The sequence below is a fragment of the Camellia sinensis genome, chromosome 1 (assembly GCF_055761805.1).
Source record: "Camellia sinensis isolate YWXY chromosome 1, ASM5576180v1, whole genome shotgun sequence".
Classification (NCBI taxonomy): Eukaryota; Viridiplantae; Streptophyta; class Magnoliopsida; order Ericales; family Theaceae; genus Camellia; species Camellia sinensis.
In genome coordinates this window covers 134,428,610-134,452,500 of record NC_138961.1, presented here as the reverse complement: position 1 = coordinate 134,452,500, position 23,891 = coordinate 134,428,610, and the positions used below count along the sequence as shown (strand labels likewise).

The following is a 23,891-nucleotide window of genomic DNA, read 5'->3' as shown; positions in this document are numbered from 1 at the left end:
CTATGCCACAAGCGAGCAAGACACCCCACCAAGGCAATTGAAGCGTGGCGTTGTAATAGGTGCAAGCAAAGATAATTGTGGCGATGTTTACTACTAGAATGACTAGAAACCACCACGTAGGCACCTGTTTGTATACCTTCATAAGCCTACTGTGTATATCCATTTTCTTACTTCCTCCAAAAGCCCCTTTGCTATACTTCCATAGATCACTGCATGTGTCAAGGGAGGTTAATTAACATCATTTTATTTTTTAAATGTTTTAGAACCATTGCAAGTTTGAATCAAATAAATTAGAATCCAATTATAGAATATGTTTTATACTTAACATCACTTATACATTAGACTTTTTAATTTGAACAATTCTAAAATCTATAAATTCTAATTTGTTTATGAGTAAAGCTTTTTAAAAATTAAAAATAAATTAAAATTAAAATTAAAAATTATTGCACAAAGTTTCTACTTTCTAAAACAAATACTTATTATGACTTTTGGTCACACTTGTTTCCCAATATGTGGAATGTGAAAATGATTTGTTTATAATAAAATATGAATACATTCAGAATGTAAAAAATGGACAGAGAGTAATTATTCTTATGTATATGTTCAAAAAGTTATTTATTTGTTGTCATGTTTTTTATCTTTTTTTTTTTTTTTTTTTTTTGCGGGGGGGGGGGGGGGGGGGGGGGGGGGAATGTCATGTTTGTTTGTATCATTTGTCTCGTGTTCACATTTATACTTATTAAGTAGACAATAAGGGATCCTTCATCACCTATGTAGTATTTATAGGATAGCCATTACCTAAACAACAAAATTTTAAACTACAACAATAGTTCTTTGAATCAGAAACTAAAACAACAATCTAAATAATAGGCATGTGTGATATATTCTTAAGTTTTCTTTCTTTTTTTTTTTTTGGACAAGGACTAGATTCAAAATGTGAATGTTGCATTTTTTACCTTCCATGGAAGAGTAGGATGTGCACTATAGTTGCAGAAAGAGTGGCGAATCCAAGACCGTATGTCATGGCAAAAAAGGTGCTCATATGTAAAGGCCCATATTTCCCATAAGCATTCTCATCGAGATGGAATTTGGAATCAACGATCTTTGATATATCATAGAGTGAACCATTTGACATGAAGAGATCACTGGAATATATGGGGAAGTTCTTGGCTTGGTAGACGTTGAGCCAGTAACTGACAGGCGTCAACACGTACATTACAAAGAAGAATCCAATGGCAACATTGGCGGTGGCAAACCATGGGCTAGCCAATGGACTCCCAAGATATGAAGCAATTGTAGACCAGTCAAATCCCAAGCTACCGATTCCAAGACCTTGTAAGCCCGAACCTAGTTGCTGCACTAGGACAGACTTGGGAGCAAGCCAGCAGACCCAAGAGATCGATGTCAACATTGGGAAAAGAAAGCCCGGAAAGATGTAGTAAGCGAAGCCACAGATGAAGGTTATGAGGAAGAACTGTGTCCTCGTTGTGCCGCCTTTGGGTCTATGCTCCTTCTCATGTAAAGCCCTGCAATAGTTAATACATAAAATTTCGAACTTGGATCATAAGAAGTTCACAAAAGCAATGAAACTCAGACAGTAAAAATCAGAAAATTGTACCCAACACATTATCTTGTTTGGTTTTCAAACTCAAAAAACTGTTTTTCAGTTTTTAGTCTTTAATGAATTTTTTCATATTTTAGTTAAGTTAAATATTTCTAAAGAAAATTCAAATAAAAATACTAAATAATGCCGGTTTGGTTTGATTTTTTAAAAACGGTTTTTAGATGAGTTTTCATTTATTTATTTTATATTTTAATCATTTTTTTTTTCTTTTGTACTTTTTGGATTCACCCAAATATATCTAAAAAGTAAAACAAATTGACTAAAATATCAAAAAAATAAACGAAAATTCAAATAAAAATTTGTGTGCATTTTTATTTGAATTTTCGTTTGTTTTAGTGAATTTTTTTTTTTCGGTTAAAACTTTTTTTACTTTTTAGATGTATACATATCTAAAAAAAATAAAAAAAAAAATTGACTAAAATATAAATAAAAAGTTCAATAAAAACAAAAGAAAATCTGTTTAAAAATAGTTTCTGAAAATCTAAATCAAACGAAGCTGTGTGCAATCTTTTTTTTTGCACTTTTCTGTGCACGTATAACAATTCGATTTACATCAATACCTGAATAATGAGACTTGAACCAGATTACTCGGCCACCACATCTCTCCTGGTTCAACTAGATATTTACGGAAAAGCCCCGCCCAGCCAAACCCCAAAACCTACAATTTAAGTATAAAAGATAAATATCATGCAGAGAAATTGACTATTGTCGACAAGCTGTACACAACATTAAACAATTTCTTTCTCTTTTTATTTCTTTTTTGCAAATCAATAAAGAAATCCAAGATGCAAACATAGTTTAAAAATATGAAGTTTGCGCGGCGTGAGATAGAAGTACCTGGGTGGTAACCATGACAATTAAGGCAGGAAAAAAGGTGAGTTTTTTCTTGTAAAAAAGCTTGACAGCACTCAATATATGAGTGGCATAAACACTACCAGCACCAGAATTAGCAAAGATTGTGATCAAAACATGTTCTTTCACATTGAACGGTCCTGGATTCAGAGTAAACTCCCAACGGGTACCCTTAAAGAAGACCCGATCCGTGATGATCCGGGCCATCAAGTGGCCCAGAGGCACCACAGCAATCTGTGCAGAAATTGAGGTGACAGACAATGGCTCCTTACGGTACCAGAAGAACTGGTTGATGAATGATAAAAGAATACAAGAACCCATTCCCAAAACCCACATTCTAAATGTCAGCACCGGCAGCGTTGGATCGTCGGTTTTGGGCACCGTCACGTCTACTTGTTTGATCGAACAGGTGTCGGAAACCGCCACATCTTCATCTATCTCCGCCATGAATGATGATGAAACAAAGTCTAAATCTAAATACACTATAATTCTAGACTCTCTTACGAATGTATTTAGTTTTCATAGATAGAATATATAATGGTGATTGAATGAATGTGGGAAGAGATAGAGTCTATAATGCTAGGGACTTATACATTAATTTGGATTGGATTGGAAAGAGGGAGGAGAGAGAATCCTGGGAGATTACGAATTGCTAGAGATTCTGTTATAAATAATAAAATAATAAAAAAGATAAACATGGATTCTGTGGTACGAGGATTTCAAAATCAACAATATTACAAATTCATCTTTATTAATTTAAAATTTATTTAGAAAAAAAAATTAATAATTAAAATTCATCTGACTCATAAATTTATATTTCATCAATTTTATCTCAACCACACAAATCCATTCGAGATAAATTAATTAATTGTATGACCATGCAAATTCAGACTTATTTTGAGAAATATGTTAAAAGTTAATTTTTTTTTTTTTTTTTGGTCTTTATTTGAACAAACGTGAAAAAAATTAGAGAAGTGATGTGATTCAAAAAAGAAAAAGGTAAACTACCAATAGATTCAAATAATTGAACTTAGTCCTATTGAAAGTTAGTCTTAATAAAAAATTTGCTAAAAATATTTTTTTGTGACGACTTTTTGCATGTCGCTAAAAATTGGCAATTGGTAATTTTTTGTCATAAATTTTATAAATTCTGGTTAAAACTTACAATTAGTAACCTTTTTTCCGTGACAAAATTTTCAAATTATCGCTAAAGCTGAAAATTAGTAACAATTTTTTTTTTGTAACGATTTTTTTAAATTGTCGCTAAAACTTATAATTAGTAACTTTTTGTAATAAATTTTTCAAACTATCACTACAAATTAACAATTAATGTTATTTTTTTAATAATGTTTAATAAAAATGGTCGTCAATTACTATAGGACCTATTTAATAATAAGTTTACTTATTAAAATTTACACGTAAATCTTCCAAAGCCGAAAAATCAATAAGCGGGCTTTTATTAATTTAGTTGCCAAAAGAGACCTAAATGGATATTAATGACTTAATTCTCATGTTCGGACCGTAGAGATCACTAATAAGGATTTTATTTTGATCATTTGAATTGTTCATTTTTTATATTACTTTCTGTAAATCATTCACACACAAAAATCAAGTCGATCCGATATATGAAACTACATAATATCATATTTGTCTTCAAAGAAATAAACAACAAAAATAATTTCAAAAATAGACTGTATATTTTTTCAGAAACAAATATGATAAAATTTTACAGTTACAAATATCTTATCAATCTAATTTTTTTTGTATAGATAATTTATACAGTGGCCTAAAAAATGAACAGTTCAAATGATTAAAAAAAAGACTTTTGATGAGACTTACGGACCCGAACAACACCGTTCGGTTCAGTTAGACAACCCAAATCATTTTTGTAAGGGTTGGACTGCTCTTATATTAAGATGTCAATATGAAAGAAAATTGTAAGGCCCAAAAGGCTTACTACAGGTCTCATTTCGATGATATGAACTATTCATTTTGTAAGTTCCCTCTATGTATATCATCAATGAAAAAATTTAAGTCAATCTGATAATTATATTCTTTTCATTTTATTGCATTTGTCTCTTAAAAAATGAATGATCTATTTTGAATATATATACATATATATATTTTTTGACAAATGTAATAAAATAAAAAAGTTACGAATATTAGATTGAACTAATTTTTTTTTTTTTATGGATAATATGCATTGAAAAACTAACAAAATGAAAGATTCAAACTATCAAAATGAAATCCGAGCCCTATTGACCTCTCAAATCAACCTGAAAAAAAAAAATCAATATTAAATTTTCTACCAAATAAATGACCAAATATCTCAAATAGATGTGGGATCCACACTTTATGAATCTCGCATTCATGTGAAATATTTGACTAATTATTTAGTAGAAAATTTGAGCTTATAACATTTTCCTTTTATAACTCTCTTTTTTCCTCAACGCACTTCCAAACAACTGTTGCAAGGTTTTGAAAACCAGACCGGACCACTGTTGAGTCCAAACCACTGTTGATTTCTGCTAACTTTCTTTTTTCTTTCTTTCTTATTATATATATATATATATATATAAAATACATAAGAATATAAGAAAATTTTAATTGGAAACTTTCTTACAAGGATCTCCTCTTGTGAGGAATCTCATTAAAAGCTTGAAATTATTGTGAAAGCCTCCACCTATTTATAAGAAAAAAATTCTTTCAAAAAAACTCAAGAAATCCATGTAGGATTCAATCAAATGTATTGGAGAGAATATTGAAATTTTGATATCCCTCCAAAATTTTTGTTCTTTTTTTAATCAAATTATTTGAATTAAAATCATATAGAGAGAATATTAAATATTTAATTTCCTCTTCCAAAATTAAAATTAAAAATATTTTAAAAAATATTATTATATTTTTTAGTAAAAAAATATTAGGACAAATATTTCAGATAATTTAATTTTTTTAATTTTTTAATTTTTAATTTTATTACTTATATTTTTATTTAAATATAATTTTAATATATTTATTACATCACGATTCGATTCCGTTTCAACCTGACGGTTGAATCAGTGATCCATCCACTCGATCTCTTTTCCGGTTCGTTCATTGACCCGATTTTTAAAACATTAGTTGAATCTAATCAATACTCTCCTACCTGTCACACTTCTAAGGCCATATTTGTTTGGATATTTGGAAAAGAAAGATTAATAATTCGTGAAACTTATTTAAAAAGTGTTTAATTTGAGATATCACATCAGTGAGGAAATTAATTCCATTGGCAGGATTACCAATCTTATGCCGGGGTGGGATTAGAAATTAAGTGAAGAGATTAGTACATTTTAAAATAAATTTTAAGTAAAATTTATATTTCTTAAAACAAAAAAAATAATTATAATATTAAAAAATTACTAAAAATTTTAAAAATATTAATTTTATAGATTAATCCTATACATAGTATTACATATCTGGTAGTATACAAACAAATACTTTTTATTCTATATCTCCAACCTAATACCACCACACTAATAATCTATTCACTCAATCTCTTAATTTCCTCCATCCTATAGAACCAAACAAACATGACCTAAACTTTTACAAGAATATCCACAACACTTTTAAAACATCATCGTTTGTGTTGTTAAACATTATCCTTAAATTTATTGTTTATAAACTAATTTGTTTAGGGATAAACGGACCATAAGTGTTAAAATTAAAAAAAAAAAAAGGGTAGAACCCACATAATTAAGTATATGGTGAATCAAAAGTTGACACCTATCATTCCATATTATTAGAGATAAAATAGTAGAGATTTTATTAGGAATTCAAACTTTTTCCTAACTTCACAAAATATTTCAATTTTTAAAATTTGAAACAAAGCTGCTGCAGGGCCTGAAATACCCAACGACTCGAATGGCTCGAAATGGTTTCCCTCGAAATTTTGATACACGTAGAGCTCACGTGTTCTGCACAAACTAATGAAATAAAACAAAAACAAGAGATGAGAGAAGGGAGAGAGAGGGAGGTTACGACCATGACGACAACGGCGAGAGAGACGACCATGACAACGACCGACCTGGTGTTCACTGACGAGTGTCGTTGACCACCGTCCACCGTTGTTCGAAATCTCCATGCTGAATGTCCTAAACATTTTGTATCTGTGCATGTAGGTAAATAATTGGTTTATTTGAGATACATTCGTCTCTTACTCATAAATCTCATGAACAGATGAATTGTAGGAACCAGATTATCTGTGCAGATAAACAGATTATAAACAGATAAATAGATCATCATAAATCTCATTTGTCAGATAAACAGGAACCAGATAAGCAAATTATAAACACATAAAATCTCATTTGTCTCTTACTTATAAATCTGATAACCAGATTATCTGTGCACTTCAGGAACCAATAACTTATTTTCCTAAACAGATTGAACATCTCGTTATTGGTCAACATTTTTTTTTTTGAGATGCATTTGTAAGAGGCAATTTATTTGATTTGATCTGTGTATGTTAAAAAAAAAAAAAAAAAAAAAAAAAAAAAAAAAAAAAAAAAAATTGGTTGTTCTAAAACCAAGCCCTCTGTTAAACATTTCCATGGTAGTGATACATGCCAATTGTTTGATGAAAGTCTGCATAGAGAAATTGCCTTGATTTTTTATGTGTTGGTTGATGAAAGTCCTGATGCTAATCTGTGTCAACTTTCTTGATGCTAATCTGTGTAATTAAAGTCCTAAAAGTCCTGATTTTTTATGTGTTGGTTGAGAAATTATGTTTGAAACTAATTTTGTCATTTAGGGTAATTTACCTAATCTCAGTGTTCTTAATTTACCTAATTACTGAGATCATCTCAGTGTAAGAATTAACTCATTACTGAGATCAATGTGTTGAATTAATCTCAGTGTTGTTGAATTAATCTCAGTGTTGAATTCATCTCAGTTGGAGAACCTTAGAAAAATTGAAATGCACATGCATGCACTTACACTTTATTTTCTATTTGGTTTGAAGCTACACGAACTACACACTTCAATGGACATTGATTCAACCAATCTTTCATTGAATGGGAGTGAGGAAGTTGAAAAGGTGGAGAACAATCCGTCATTAAATAAGATTGGTGAAGTTGAAGAACCTAAGAAGGGCATGTGTTTTAGCTCAAAGCAAAAAGTATATTCGTTTTATGCAAAATATGCGAAACACCTCGGATTTGCTGTAGCTTATAGAACATAGAATATTGGACAAGATGGGGAAGTAAAATACTTTGGAATTGAATGTACTCGGGCACGCAAGAGAACAAAACGATCAGAAGTACACCCTCTCGAACCATCTTTGTCATCATTCATTGAATGTAAAGCAAAGGTTAGAGCAACTCTACAAAAGAATGGAAGATTTAAGTTGATCATAGTTGTGCTTCAACATACGCATGACTTGATTCCTAGTGACTCACGACATTTTGCAATGAATAAGAGAATTCTTACCCCTGTGAAGAGAATACTAGAAATAAACGATGAAACAGGGATAAGGGTGGCTAGGAATTTTCATTCTATAGTTGTTGAAGCAGGGGGGTATGAGGCATTAATATTTGATGAATGAGATGCAAGGAATCATATTCAGAGTATGAGAAGATTGAGGCTTGGGGTAGGAGATGCTGAATCAATTGCACTTTATTTTCATAGGATGCAACAACAAAATTTGAACTTATATTCTGCAATTGACCTCGATGAAGATGGTCGCATGCGAAACTTGTTTTGGGCGGATGCAAGGAGTAGGGCAACTTATGAAGCATTTGGGGATGTGGTTTCACTTGACACAACTTATCGGACAAACAAATATGATATGCCATTTGCTCCGTTTGTAGGAGTTAATCACCATGGGCAGTCAATTTTGCTTGGTTGTGGGCTATTATCTAATGAAAACACTGAAACATTTGTGTGGCTATTCAGAGAATGGTTAAGTTGCATGTCTAACACTCCTACAAAAGCTATAATAACAGACCAGTGCAGAGCTATGCAAAATGCCATTGAAGTTGTCTTTCCATAAGCTCAACATCGTTGGTGCTTATGGCATATCATGAAGAAAATTTCTGAGAAATTAAGAGGATATGCCCAATATGAATCCATCAAGCTTGCTTTGCAAAATGCAGTTTATGATTGTTTTACAAAAGATGAATTTGATGAAGAATGGCAAGCGATGATTGCAAAGTTCAAGCTAGATGATAATGAGTGGTTGGGGGTATTATACAGTGAGCGACATAGGTGGATTCCTGCCTATGTGAATGATGTTTTTTGGGCTGGCATGTCGACTACACAACAAAATGAGAGCATGAACGCATTTTTTGATGGATATGTGAACTCAAAGACAACTTTAAAGCAATTTGTTGAACAGTATGATAATGCCTTGAGAAATAAGGTTGAGAAAGAGATGAAAGCAAACTTTAAATCTCGAAACAAATTGTATGATTACTTAACGGTATATGAGTTTGAGAAGTAATTTCGTGCAGCCTACACGAATGCAAAATTTAAAGAAGTGCAAGTAGAATTGAAACAACTGTTGTATTGTCGCGCGAATCTTGTCAAAGAGGAGGGAGCAATTTGTACTTATCATGTGAAGAAGGTTGTTCTTGTGAAGATTGTGGAATTTGTTGTGTACTTTAATGCAACTAAATGTGAATTGCATTGTATGTGTCGGTGGTTTGAGTTTAGGGGCATTATGTGTGCCTATGCAATTACTGTGCTACTTGAGAGGTGTATTTATTAGGTGCCAGATAAATACATTGTACCAAGATGGAGAAAAGATATCGAAAGAGGGTACATATGCATTCTAACCACATATACTAAAGCCGAGGCTATTCTTAATGCAAAGCTGCACGACAAATACCACAAGATGTTGGATGAAATCATAGAAATTGTTGCCAACGATGATGGTAAACACGAAGTGCTTGATCTTGGGTTAATAGAAATCAAGGATGGAGTGAGAATAGATCAATCAGGTAGTGCGAGTCATGCACCACCTTCTACTAGTAACGTGTCACCTTGAAAAGTCTGTTTGCTCGTAGTGCTACAAAAGCAAGCATGTCTCGCAAGATGCTTAGTCCAATGGTTGCTCGCCGAAGAGGACGTTGTAGACACCCCATTTTTGACTGACCTTGAGACTCAGACGTCACCGATTGAGCGCTTGGTGATGTTGCATAATGTGCTCGTTCAGAAGTTTCAGAGTCGCGGCCGTGAGCCTTGCCTCCGGACTTCCGAACCCTCTTCTGTGCCTTGCCTCGGTTTGCGAACCAAACTCGGTTTTCTCTGTTTCTTTTCCTGAGGGGAGGGAGAGGTCCCGTAGACCATCTCTCAGTGGCCATGGGCTACATTTTGTGGCCGTAGGCCATTTTGCCCATTTCGGAGTCCGGTTTCCGGTTTTTCGGGACCATTGGCCGTGTGCCTCGGTTCGGGACCGCCTAACCATCTCCGTTCGCTCTAATTTTTGGCATACAGCTTATTTTCTCCCTTTTGAGGGACACTGGGGTCTGAGAAACCCACTTCGTGGCCGAATGCCACTTTCGGTGCTTAACAGCCCATTTTCGGGACCCCGAACTGCGTGTTTTGGCCCCCGAGCATTCGTTTTGCATCGATTTTCGTTCATTTTTGGCAGGTGCCTCTGTTTCATCACCAGGAAGGCTGTAGAAGGGTGGGAGGCCAGAAATTATCTTAGCAACCAGTTATATTCCATTTTCGCCCTCCAGCGCCCGTTTTTCTCACTTCCGAGCCAATGTTGGACACCTTGGGGCCACTTTCTTCAACCCCAAGCCACATATTTGTGATGTACACACATGGGAGGACCCTAAAAGTTCATGGCCGGCCAGAAAATCCAATTGAACCTTTTGAACCCCTCCTTCCGAGCCAATGTTGAACACCTTGGGGCCACTTTCTTCAACCCCAAACTACATATTTGTGTTGTATACACATGGGAGGACCCTAAAAGTTTATGGCCGGCCAGAAATTCCATTTGAACCTTTTGAACCCCTCCTCAAAATGGCTTGTTCTCTCTCCTGTTTTAGAGTTTCCAAATTCGAACCACAGGGTTGTGAAGAGGAGACCTGGGAGGCCACCTTTTTGTGGTGGCCGGCCACTAAATCAAGTTGACCCTTTTGACCCCTAGCCGGCCGGCTAGGGGGGGTGGCCGGCCGGCCACCTGCAAGCCCAAAAGGTGGCCGGCCATGATCCTCTCAAAAGGGACTTTACAGCTGTATAGCTGTTTCCCCCAGAAAATATCTCAATCCGGGGGATGTTTTGTGGGGGGGAAAGCCTTGGTCCTTTTTCCCCCACCCTTTCCTTCCATACTCCCTCTCCTTTTGGTCCTTATAACCAGCTGCAAACATTGGTTTTAGGGGTTAGAAAAAAATCCTTTGAGCCTCTTGCATTATATCCCCTCTCCTTCTCTCATTTTCTACCCTAAAACACCCAAGTTTCATCCCCTTTTCTTCACTACCACCTAACACCATCACCACCACTCCATTTCCAGCATCAAGGAGGGTTTCTCAGAGGCAAAAGGTGCTGCAACTTGGTCCAAGAAGCAACCAAAGAGTGGTCTACAAGGGTGAGTTGCCATTTCCCCCTTTTTGAGCTTATTTTTGGTATCATTTCTTAGCCATATATGCTTTTTGCTTTGAGCTCCGGCCATAACTGAAAGTGGCCTTCTTTTGAGCTCTTTTCCACTTTTTCTTAAGGGCTCAACCCTGTTTGAGCCCCCCATCTTGCACTTGCTTCAATATCTTCCTTAAATGCTATTTTCTCGCATGCTTTGGAAGACTATTATGCTTCGGTTTTTGGCCTTTTTACAGTACTAAAAATAGTCTTATTTTGGCCCATTCTTCATGTTTCATTAAGGGTCTTTGGCCGTTTGATGAACATTTTGTATACTTTGTGTTATAGCCACTTTTGAGCCTCATTTTGCATTGCATTTCTAGCATGTTTGTATACTGTTTTGGGGTTTTTACAGTTCTGTAAATATGCATATTTTTGGTCCCTCTTCAATGTTGTAGAAGGGAATTTTTCAGTTTGGGCTTTGCATATACCACTTGCCTCTTTGGCCACCTTTTGGCCCTTTTTCTAGCATAAGAGCTTAGCCATGTCTATGTTTGTTTTTAGGGTTTTTACAGTTCTGTAAAGTGGCTTATTTTTGGCCCCTCTTCAATGTTTTTGAAGGGCCCTAACCTATTTGGAGTTAGCAGCTGTGAGTTGCTTCATAATCTCATGTTTAGGGCCATTTTTGCATGCCATTGTTGCCCTATCTTTGCTTGCTGTTTGGCCATGATTTGTACTGTAAAAATGCTTATTTTGAGGCTGCCTTGCTTCTGTCTTTTCATCTCGTGTACCAATTATGCATGCTTTGTATAGCTGTAGTTCATTTTATGCGCCTAATTTGCATTTCGGGAGAGATTCCATGCATCGGGTGTGTTTTCGCCTCATTTCGGGGCTGTTTTCCCCCCACATTTCGTTGCTGAAAATCCATTAGCATGCTTGCATATGCCATTTCCATGCATTTGCATTGCGTATGTCATTGCCTCGGTTTGCGTGCCCGTGTGCACGCATTTCGAGGCACTTCATTTTCATCTATCGGCCTCTTATGTGAGTGTGGCTGAGGCTCTCTCATGTTAGTATAAGCCCATGTTGCATTGCATATGCCATTTCCATGCATTTGCATTGCGTATGTCATTGTCTCGGTTTGAGTGCCCGTGTGCACGCATTTCGAGACACTTCATTTTCATCTACCGGCCTCTTATGTGAGTGTGGCTGAGGCTCTCTCATGTTAGTATAAGTCCATGTTGCATTCTATATATCATTTTCCATGCCATTGCATTGCGTATGCCATTGCCTCGGTTTGCGTGCTTGTGTGCACGCATTTCGAGGCACTTCATTTTCATCTACTGGCCTCTTATGTGAGTGTGGCTGAGGCTCTCTCATGTTAGTGTAAGCCCATAACATATTTCTGTATCATTCGCATTGCGTATGTCATTTTCTCGGTTTGCGTGCCCGTGTGCACGCATTTCGAGGCATCTCATTTTTACAGCATAGTGCATACTAGGTTGTATCTTAGATCGCATTCTGTCATTTTCTCAGTTTGCGTACCCGTGTGCACGCATTTCGAGGCATCTCATTTTCATAGCGTTGTGTATGTTAGGATTGTATCTTAGTCGCATTTCATACATGTCATGCATATTGCATCGTGTTCGGGATAGGAGTTAGCCCGGGCACGGGAAACGAGGTGCGTTTCGTACTCCGAGTGACGGAACGTGTCTCAATTCCCAGTCACCGACACTCCGGATTACCCATGATGGAGTTAGGTTCTTGTTGTGTTTATACGTGCATTCATTCTATATTGAGTTGCACATTTCGACTCCTCTGCCATCATGCATCGATATGCGTGATTGGTGGCACGAGGATCGAGGCATGCATATATCTGTGAAAATACATTGCTATGCCCCTTTCCTGCTCTCTGTTGCAGCAAATGAAGAATCAACAAACTTCCGGAGTTTGGTGCGCTTTCCAAGAAAAATCACAAAACAGAGGCTAATTGGGGCATCCCAGTGGATTTCCGCGCAAGACAACCCGGACATGCATCATCCATCAGAAGCAAGGCAGTCCCTGTCTTGCATGCCAGTTTTATTTATTTTCTTAGTTGATTTGTTAATTAATTAGGAATTTGTATATTATTTGGACTGTAATATTTGGACTGTAATATTCTTTTATTCAGGACTGTATATTTATTCGGACCCTCTGCGCGAGGGCACAACTGTAATAAGTGTGCGTGTGTGTGTTGTATGTCTTCCAACCCCACGTCTTTCTCCCTTTTATTTACCTGCTTATGATGGTTATATTAGGGTATATCTCAATTAGCATACAGTATGACAGCATGTGTTGCATCATTCATCTGTATTGCATGCACCGGGCTCGGCGCATCATACTAACTGCATTGTACTTTCAATTCCAAATTGAATACATGATAGTTGTAGCATTTCATATGCCATCTTAGAATAGCCGAGCCTACTATAGTTGCATTTTGCATGTGTTGCATTAGGCATTTCTGTATACTTAGGATCATGCATGATTTCTAATGTAAATTCTGTTTTGGCTTGGAGTACCCGGTGAGTTTTATGCTTTAGCATCCTTGCATGCGTGTGAGTGACTGCTATGATAGCATGCTTACCATGAGGCTATTTGTTTATGTGATATAACTGCCTGAATGCCTGTGGGTGAAGGTTGGGTTATTTGGATTGGAATAAATCATCAACTATTTGTTTTAAGCCCACTAGATAGTGACAAAATCATCTTTTCTAAGCCCACCCGAGGGTGGCAAAATCTGCATTTTAAGCCTACTTGCGAGTAGCAAACCACCTTTCAAATAAACAAACATGAGATGTTTTGTTCCAATCCAGGCGACCTGGTCTATATTTGTATGCTGTGTGCATCACATAGTAACCTAGGCTAATAACCGGAATAAGGACACACAAAGTTTTCAAAAATAGATATCATGGTTAGTAGAGGCCGATCTTTGATCGGGCGAGCGGGGGTGCTCACGATGTGACCTTCCCCAATCGTACCCAAGTTCCCGAGCCGAGGCAACTTTGGTGATGACAGACACGTGGCCTTTGGCACCGAGTCAGGGTTTCCTAAATTTTCCAAAACAAAATATTTAGGTGGCGACTCTGTATCTGGCAAAGCAGTCCATGTTTGGCACTTCTTTCAAAAATCTGTTTTCTCAAAACGATTTGCCGGATTTGGACTCTTTGGTTCAGACTTAGAACCGTAACACGAATCGAGTCCGAGCTGTAGCGAGGTCCCCCGCGGGCTTGTTACAGACGTCCATGTACCAAACAGAAGGTTAGCAAAGTAGATGCAATAGTGAATCAGTTGAAGGGAAAGAGTAAAAAGCCTCCAAAAGCACAGGTAAGTTTTTTTGTTCTGTGTGACATGGAAATTGTTGAATTTATTTGAGATAAATTATTCACCTATGTGTCTGTGTCTTACTATAGGGACGCACGGTTCCTCAATGTCAGCCTCAGAAGTTAAATTTTCCTGGTACAGTTGATATGCAATGCAATACTTATCATGACCCAGTATGTATTTGAATTTTTATTTTATTAGTTGTTTTTTATTTTAATGTCTTTTATGTATAATGAAATTGTGTTACTATGATCATAAGGCGACGCAAACTACACCTTATTATTTTCCTTGCATGAATGGCACACAACAGAGTATGTATGCACCGGTATGTGGTCAATGTTTAAACTAAAATATTTGTTCTTGTTTTAATTGATACATATGTTGAATGGACAATATTTGTAAAGTGTACTTGTTTATTGAATAGGCACAATTTAGTCAAATGCAAACGGTGGACAATATTGGAGGCACATCTCATACTCAATTAGGAATGGTGAACAACATCAGCAGTCAAAGTTCGACAATCACTTCAAATTTTGTTCACTTCAATGTAGATGCGGATCCAAATATCCCTTTTTTTTTTTAGTTTCGCATTGTACTTTAATGGTAATATTTTCTGTTGAATGATGGCAAATGTCCCATTAATATTTTATCATTGCTTTTAATTTCATTTGTAGTCAGATTGAAGATTCAAAGTTTTCATACACAAACATTTGTTATGGTCTTTGTAGAGTTTTAGTTGGGAGCTATATGCATTGACTTGGCCAAGTTCTATATAGGAGGTCAATTTCAGATATGAGTATAATACCTTTGAAAGTAGAAAGCACAACCATTTTCTTTTTCTTTTCTCACCTAAATGACAGACCAGTCTTTTTCTTTTTTTGTTGCACCAGTCAAATTCTTGATTTTTCTCACTCGTCCTGTATGTTTTGATTGGCGAAGGTTGGGATCTAATGGAGATGTTAAAGTATTTGTTTCTCTATAATATTGGACTATAACAATAAAGATGTAATTTTTTTCAGGAAGAGAAGCTGCTATCTTTGCTCCGTGATGAAGAAGATGCAGAAGACAAGATGATACAGACAGATGTCAGTGATGAAGATTTGGAAAGGATCTTAGACCGTAGTGATCTGATTGCTGGTCCATTAGCTGAAGATGGGAAGCCAGACTTTGCTGTCAGTTTACTTCCTCTGAAAGGACCTGGCTGGGAGGTTGTGTTACCAACCACAACCGGTGGCATGCTCTCCACCCTTAACAGCTAATCATCAGTTAATATTCATAGGATTTCTTTCGGAGTAGAGTTACAGGTTTGAAGGATGCTCAATGTTGAAGAACTAAAAAAATGCTCAATGGGAAGCCTTTATTTTTGTAAATGGATGGAATGAACCAGCATCCTATAGAAAGGGAGTTGTATTTTTGTTGGAAGTGTGTTAATGTAGAAATCATGTGTCTCGGATAAGACTAGTTCAAATTAAGTAGTACAAGACGAGCATAGACATTGCTTTATGAAGTTGCAACACCTTTTGTGATTTGAATCTGTGTGCAATTCTTAAGGGTACAATGCATTTGATTACCTTGTCTGTGTTTAAACTAAATGTGGTGATTGCGTAAGCTTCTAGTATTAGCATGATTCGTGTAGATTGATCCTTTCATTAATGGCATTGGTAGCATTGATCATGCATTTGCTCAAATGTTCAGATTAATCCTATTGTAAATCATCTATTTGGAGATCAAACTTTTCACTTTAATGGTAATATTTTCTGTTGAATGATGGCAAATGGATGTTGAATGATGGCAAATTGTATGTTAAATGGGCTAGATTTTGAATGCTCAATCTGTATGTCTATGAATCTGCCTAAATGCCCCAGGTTATGCTCCAGGTTATGTCTATGAATCTGCCAGAATGGGCCACATTTTGAACAGATCCATTCTGTGAATCTGCTCCAGGTAATGTTTAAACAGATCCATTCATAATAAAATAGATCCATTCAAACACTACATTCAAAATGTCAATCTGTTAAAATAGATCCATAATAAAATGCTCTAGGTTATGGTTGTTCTATCTGTTAAAGATTTATCAGACAGATCCATTCAAACACTACATTCAAATTACATAATAGAATACACAAAATATGTCCATTACATCCATTCAAACACTACATTCAACATGTCCATTACATTCATTTACATAATAAAGTAAAAAAATACACAAAGTACAATGACATAAGTCATTGCCTCGAAAATCTTCTCCATCCTTTCAAGCCTTCTATCATGCTCATGAATTGCATTGTCCATCTCACCAAGCCTTCTCCTTAGATCATTAATTTCTTCTGTTCTTATATCTGTGAAGGTAACATCGTTGTCATTATCATCTGCGAACCTGAAGTAATTGCAGTGTTCGTTTGCACTCTACAATGCACAAGAATCGGTTAATCAAATCAGACAAATGAAATTTGTAAAAAGTGAAACATTAATTTATATAACAGATACTTATATATTTTGTTAGGCAAACAAAAAACACACGTCCTTCATTTCCATTCTCATTGGTTCGTACAATATGCATGGAAGCTGTTCTTCTACAATAACAGAATCTTGGCTTTAATCTTATGTTCCTATTATTTGTAGAAGATGAAACCATTTTTTTATCTGCATAAAAAATACCAATAGATTCAACTACCTCATACTAATGGATAAGCGTCCTACTGATGCATAATTATGCATTCATAGTAATGTGATCCATAAACAGAGATCAATCTTGATAACAAAGCCACTTTAAATTCTTATGAATGTTTAATGCATAAATTCAATGTTGATAACAAAGTGAATGCATTCATCTGATTAAAGAGTTCAATCTGTTTCGTCAAATACTTATGAATTTAAAGTGGCTTCCCTTAAATTCAATCTTCATAACAAAGTGAATGCATTCATCTATTTAAAGAGTTCAATCTGTTTTGTCAAATACTTATGAATGTTCAACTCTTTAAATTCTTCATAGATTCTTAAATGCTTAAACCAAAGTGGCTTCCTATTATCATACAAAAAAAATCGGTTTAATGACAAAATAGTTCAATCTATTTTTTGCTTAAACCAATGTTCAACTCCCTAACAATTTGTTTAAAGAGTTCAACGAACAGAAAAAATGATAGAGTTCAAACAAAACCCCAAACAGATTCAAAGGTAATGTCACTTATGAATCTGTTACTTAGAATGATCTTTCAAAGGTATCCATCTCAAATAGATGATAAAGTTGGATAACTATGAATACTTAGAATGATCTATCAAACAGATGATAAAGAGATGGATACTTAGAATGATATCCTATGTATCCTCTGTAACCATTCTCATGATAGGTGTGTATTTCAAGCAATGCTAATCTCAAATGTATACAGAGGATAACCAATCAATATATTTCGAACATAAGTCATCACAGATGTGTATTTCAAGCAAAACCAATCAAATGTATACAGAGGATAACAGATTCAAATGCAAATCTCAAACCCTAACACATCAAAAATTAAAGCCAAATCTCAAACCCTAACACAAATTTCAAGCAAAATCCAAACCCAAACACTCCCAATCGACTAATTTCTACAAAAAATTGAAGCCAAACATAAACCCTAACATGGCTTGATTTCAGGTTTACTTCAGTCGTCCTTCGTACTACTTCAACAGACAGGTGAGAGAGGCGAGACTGAAGAGATAGCAAGAGGCAAGACTGAAGAGATAGAGAGGAGAGAGAGGCGAGAGTGAATGAGAGGGATGAGTCGAGAGAGGCGAGAGGGATGAGGCGAGAGAGGTGAGAGGCGTGGGTCAAGAAAAGGAAGAAAAAGTAAAAATAAAATAAAAATGAAACCTAAAACGACGTCATTTTGGGTTTCAAGCCAATGGAATTTCGAACCCTCAAACATTTTTGAATTTGAAATGTCTAAATCAAACTTAATTAAATTTTTAATACTTCTCTGAATTTTTATTTTTAAGTACACAGAAGTATTTTTTTTAATTTCGGGAGAACACTCAACCGTCAACCACTAACATGTGTATTCAATTAAGATTAAGACCCTAAAAAAGAAAAAAAAAATGGTTGGTTGCAATTAATATAGCCTGGCAGACCCTAAAAAAGGAAAAAAAAAAAAAAAATGGTTGGTAACAATTAATATAGCCTGGAAGACCCGATCGCCTTACCTACTTTTTTGGTTGGTTTTAATACATTCATGTTTGTTTTTTCAGTCTCAAATGAGTTCAGAGACAAGTTAAGATGGCAAAAGCTACAAACATGAGAAAATTATTTTGTATTCTTGAAATAGAGAGTATTTTGTGTAACACATCAACATATATTCCATTCCAATTAAAATATGACACCTAGACATGCTAATTCACATCAACAACTCTTCTCATTCATCACCACTTCCGGGAAATGATAGAGACCACTAAAAGTGGTGCTATAAAGCAACCACTAATGATGTGACATCTATTTAAAAAAAAAAGAAAAAAGACACAACAACATTGTGGCAGTGACTGCCACATCATTAGTGGTAGCACTGATTAGTGCTCCCACTCATTTTTCACGTAAAAATTGTGTTAAGAAGATGGACCGACAATCGTCGACCCGGAGGTAATCAGTGGAGTGGCCGATGTTGAATTTTGGTGGTTGAAATAGAAATTGATTTTGGAATGTTTGGACTAGCGGGTCATCCATATGTTTGAAAAAAAAAAAATTAATAATGCTATATATACTAATTAGTGTACTAACTAGTGTACCAATTGATGATGTTATATAATTTAAAAGATTTTTGATATTTATGATTTGTATAATGAGGAATCAATAATAATGTCATAACTAATATTAATACACTAATTATTACACTAACTGATGCATGTAACACCACTGGAAAAAAAAATTAGATCCAGAGAGACAAGGAGCCGGTGTTCTTATGAGTGCTAGAAGTAATAGACGATCTCAAACCAATGTTGTTCCCTGCTATTGTGATTATCCATAAAAATACCAATTGGGATTGTGGATGTTGCTTCTAGAGCAGCAGATTCAAGCCTTCAACTCACCAACACAAACCCCAAAACCAAATTGCAAGATGTAACCCAACCCAACAAAACCCCAAATAAAAAGTCCTCCTTTGTTGCCCTGCAGGAGACTGTCGATGGTCCCAAAAAAAAAATTTCAATTTTCAATTTTCAAATTTGAGGGAAGGCCTTTGCCTCCAACAACTCAGTTTTCAAGGGAAAATCTTTTCAAAAATGTTACAGATCTAAAAAATTTTATTAAAATTTTTATCAAATGTCTCACATAAGTATGAAACCCACATGATGTGAATCTTCCGTGAGACATCTAGTAAAAATTTTAATAAAATTTATGAAGTCTCTAACATTACTCAATCTTTTTGCTCAGGTGACAGCGACAACATCAAGACGGCAGTGGTGGCTATGGCGGTAGTGCAAGCTATGATTAGTTTCTTTGTGGGGTGGCGGATGTAATTCGTAGTTGGGAAAGATAATGTTGAGTAGGAGAAAGTCAAAAAAAGTAATGTTATAGATTCCAAATATTCTATTAAAATTTTTACTAAATGTGTGAGACCCTATAATGTGGGTCTCATGTAAATCATACGCCCATGTGAGACATGAGCGAAGCCTTTACAAACGTGGCATGTTATTTGTGAGAACGGATTCCAAATCAGCAAAAATGACATGGTATACCAGTTATTAGGCCCTCACTTAATATTTGGTATCAGTGTTTTTTTTGTGATAAAATGGGGTGAATTATTACTCAACACCACCAAATAAACACTCCAAACATGAGAGCCCAACAATCGACATGTTAGTCGCCAGTATTCAAATTTTCAATTGGTTAGTTGCAATAAAATACAACTTATTTTAATTGCAATTGGTTCCTCAAGTGGATGTAAGAACATCTCAAACAACTCACTCATCCCATTTTTTAAACTTATTTTAGAGACCCTTGTCCGCAAAAAATACATTTACCTGTATTCAAAGCTTCAAATTCTGCAGTAGCTATGATAGAGATAGACAAATTACAACTTAGATACTAATTTATTGTAATTGGGTTTATTCCCAAGGATTGTAAAACAAACTGAATTATACTACTCGAGTTCAACTTAATATAAAGTCATGTGAGACCAATTTATTATTATTTAAATTAAACATATTTTAAAACTCATAAAAAATTCAAAATAAATTTGAATGACTTATTACTCAACTCCATAAATTTATACACTATAAAAACTCATTTGACATCGTATCAAAAAAATAATTGAGTCGAGCTTTAACAAATCATAAAACTCATAAAAAAATTTAAATCAATCTTGAACAGCTTATTAGGAGCCCCATAGCAGCATAAAGGAGAAGATGACAAACCACTTAGCACCTCAACGAGGAGAGAACCAGACACTTCCATGTTAAGACTTATAGACAAAAATACAGTAGGAATTGAGGCTAACAAGTCCTCACCATCAACAGTACTTTCAAACAGAATCGAACCCATCAACAATGCTTCCTAGGTTAACTCCCCTGAAACCCAGTACAGTTGTAAATAGACACAGACACAGGCCAAAAACACAGAAATATTTTGGGTCCTAGGAATCCAAACACGCCAGCGCAGGACGAGTATTTCAAGAACTTCAATACTAAGAAGATCAAAATATGCATAGAATTGATGCTAGAGACTCTAGGTAGCTCAATCAAAAAAAGAAAATATGGTGCTTCAGTACTTCTCTAACAACTATAACAAAACAATGGCTGTTCACACTGACTTCTTTAATCATCACAAGGCATGCACAGATTCTTACGCGTTGGTATAACAAATGGGACATCACATTAGTTTACGTAATTTTATCATTGAATTATATCGCAATCCACTATTGGATTTTATTCCATAATGGCCTTCCCACTTGCCAAATATAAGGTCAATCAAAGCTACCTCATCCATACACACTGCGCTTTTATTTATAATTTATAAAACAAAACAATTTGGTCAGCTATTTAAATCAGATACAACTTGAAAAGGTATAAAATCATTACTAACTTTCCAGAAAAATAAAATCACTAGTCATTACAACTGTAACCCCATGGAACATGCCAGTTGTAGATCAAAACATCGTATTTTGCACAATGTAAACATACATACCAGATGACATCAACTTAAAAACTTCTATCCAACTTCTTTGAGAAAAAAATGATTGCTTCAATCACCTTAAAATGAGATCGTTAAGATTAATTATCAATAGTAGAGCGCCTAGCTTAACATGTGGATTCAACATCAACTTCATGACAGAGGTAACAAGCTCAAGATTGAACCTAATAATCCTCAACATATTCAGAAACTCACTCAATTCCTACTTTAAAATGCCAAAACCGATAATTAAGGCCTCAATCATTCTGCACAGCACACTAACGAAACAGCCAATCATGAGCAAATTTGACCAACTTCAAAAAACACAATAAATTTACAAAAGGTTGCACACAATATAAATATACCAATGAGTGTTAAATGACTACAAAGAAGCAGCAAAGTTGAGAATGATGACTAGATCCAATGTAGTAATAAAGCTTGCAAAAACTTTAAACCTTCGTATTGATATGTTGGTGACAAAAATTAAATGGTTCCTCTTTTCCCAAAACTACAGATGCAATAGCTAATGTTGGAATTTTGCAAACCAAAATTTCTACTTGAACCTATCCTCTACAATGCAACCAAAGCCCTCAACAAATAAACACTAAAGAAAAGAAATAACTTACTTGACCGCTATGTGAAAGGTGGGAAATCAAATTTGGCAGCCCTCTCTTAAAATAAATAAATAAAGGTTTTGTAGCTCTAGGAAGGTTCTAGTAAAAATAAATAAAAAATCAGAATATCAGGACATCAAATGAGAGGAACCAGAGTACCAATAACCTACTACTTTTGTGCATAGAAAGTAAAAAGTAAAGAAAGGGTAAAGTAATTTGTGCAACTCAAAAATAGGACAAGCAAAAAATAAGTAGAATACTAAGGATCCCATCTTGCAGTCGCTATTGGTTCATTACTAATTAAATATCTCCAAACATGAAATCCTAATCCGAAGGCAAACAAAAGCAGAAGCAATCTTTTGTATGTCAATCTAAATATAAAATATAACAGTACCGAAGTCTACTGAAATTGTAGCCGACAGAAATTTAAAAAAACTAGCACACTTCATTACTCGAACAACCGACACTAATTATTAAAATCCCACTCGGTTCAAGCTTGTTCTAATGAAAGTGCCAATTCAGAGAGATGCAAATTCTCAAAACCGTAAGGCTGTTTTCAAGCTTGTCCTAACAAAAGCGCCAATTCCGAGAGATGCAAATTATCAAAATCGCAAGGCTGTTGATTAATATCTCGTAATCACAAAACTCCAGGATCGAGTGGGCCCTACATAAAAGTGTCGTTCCACAATTCAGTGTGATTCGTTGTTCCATATACTTCCATCAATAGAACCTAGTGGCGATTACTAGCAAGGGATCGAACGCATGGGAGATAGTATTTGTCACCTGTAAAACCGCATTATTCAACGCTTGCCACGGTGCCCGCCACCTGACCTCGCACCAGGGTAGCGAGCGAACTGCAGCCTTAAATTGACCGAGTCACGGTCATGCTCGTCAAATTTATAACCTGCAAAATTGAGTTTGACTATTTTACATTGCGCAACTAACCACACTTTTGAACCGTGAATTAGGGAACAGTAAAAAGGTGATATTAGACGTGTAATTATCACTACAAGTTAAACACAAAACCTCACTAGCACGAAATGTTCATAGTCATTTCCCAGTACACCAAGGTCACAATTGCAGGCCATTTATTTTCATGTTAGGCTCCACGGTATGGGTAAAAACATGAGACCCTCTCAAGGTAAATAGTCACATATTGTTGCTCTGTTGTTGATATCGTATGATTCAATACAGTAAGCATAACAATCTATACGAACAAGTGGAGTGAATAAAAAACTGTTAGATGGACTCTTCAAAATAAATCAAATCCTTGTGTCAGACACTTGACACTTGGACAAGGGAATAGAATATGTGTCCAATATTTTCCATCACTTATATATTATACTAGTGGGTGTGTGCCCACCCGACAAGTGCGCTGTTAAATCTGTCAAATATAAATTTTGATTTTGAATTAAAAACGTGTATGATCTATTGCTCAAGTGGTAAAAGTGTTGTTTATCAGACCAATAGATTCAAGTCCCTTTCACTACCTCAATATTTTATTTTTCATTCTCTTAGGCTCAATTTCGTTAGATAGATAATACAGGAAAGTGAAAGAAAAAGAAAAAAGTAAAAGAAAAAGAAAATTAATTTTTTATGTGTTCGTTTAGATAGAGAATCCTAGATAGTAATGGAAACTAAAGTTTCCTGCACAACTCAAATTAGCTTGTTAGTTAAACAATTTCTTGCAAAAATATACAGGGAAATTTATTTTTTTTTCACAAATCTTGACAAAATTGATTTTGTT

General features: G+C 35.2%; 2 protein-coding genes and 1 pseudogene across 4 annotated transcripts in view; 1 reads left to right on the top strand and 2 right to left on the bottom strand.

The window, feature by feature from the left end:
- The window catches only part of OPT6 (oligopeptide transporter 1), a 9,381-nt gene extending 1,517 nt beyond the window's left edge, over window positions 1-7,864 (bottom strand). The window contains exons 1-5 of the mRNA XM_028207767.2: window positions 7,722-7,864; window positions 2,462-2,975; window positions 2,185-2,282; window positions 957-1,526; window positions 1-209 (exon numbers count right to left, since the gene is read on the bottom strand). The exon at window positions 1-209 is cut by the window's left edge and continues 50 nt beyond it. Of these exons, the coding sequence (XP_028063568.2) occupies window positions 1-209; window positions 957-1,526; window positions 2,185-2,282; window positions 2,462-2,975; window positions 7,722-7,864 (1,534 nt within the window). The remainder of the gene's footprint in view (window positions 210-956; window positions 1,527-2,184; window positions 2,283-2,461; window positions 2,976-7,721) is intronic.
- A 55-nt stretch (window positions 7,865-7,919) lies between these two features.
- On the top strand, window positions 7,920-8,501 carry LOC145820014 (protein FAR1-RELATED SEQUENCE 8 pseudogene; annotated as a pseudogene).
- A 7,964-nt stretch (window positions 8,502-16,465) lies between these two features.
- Window positions 16,466-23,891, bottom strand: part of LOC114282506 (RNA-binding protein 2) — a 28,201-nt gene continuing 20,775 nt past the window's right edge. The window contains exons 6-7 of one of the 3 annotated variants that reach the window (XM_028225185.2): window positions 22,928-23,048; window positions 22,393-22,808 (exon numbers count right to left, since the gene is read on the bottom strand). In XM_028225185.2, the coding sequence (XP_028080986.2) occupies window positions 22,945-23,048 (104 nt within the window). In that variant the 3' untranslated portion in view covers window positions 22,393-22,808; window positions 22,928-22,944. Of the gene's footprint in view, window positions 16,802-20,567; window positions 20,930-22,392; window positions 22,809-22,927; window positions 23,049-23,891 lie in introns of those variants that run through there. The other 2 variants (XM_082884711.1, XM_082884717.1) reach the window with 2 other exon arrangements.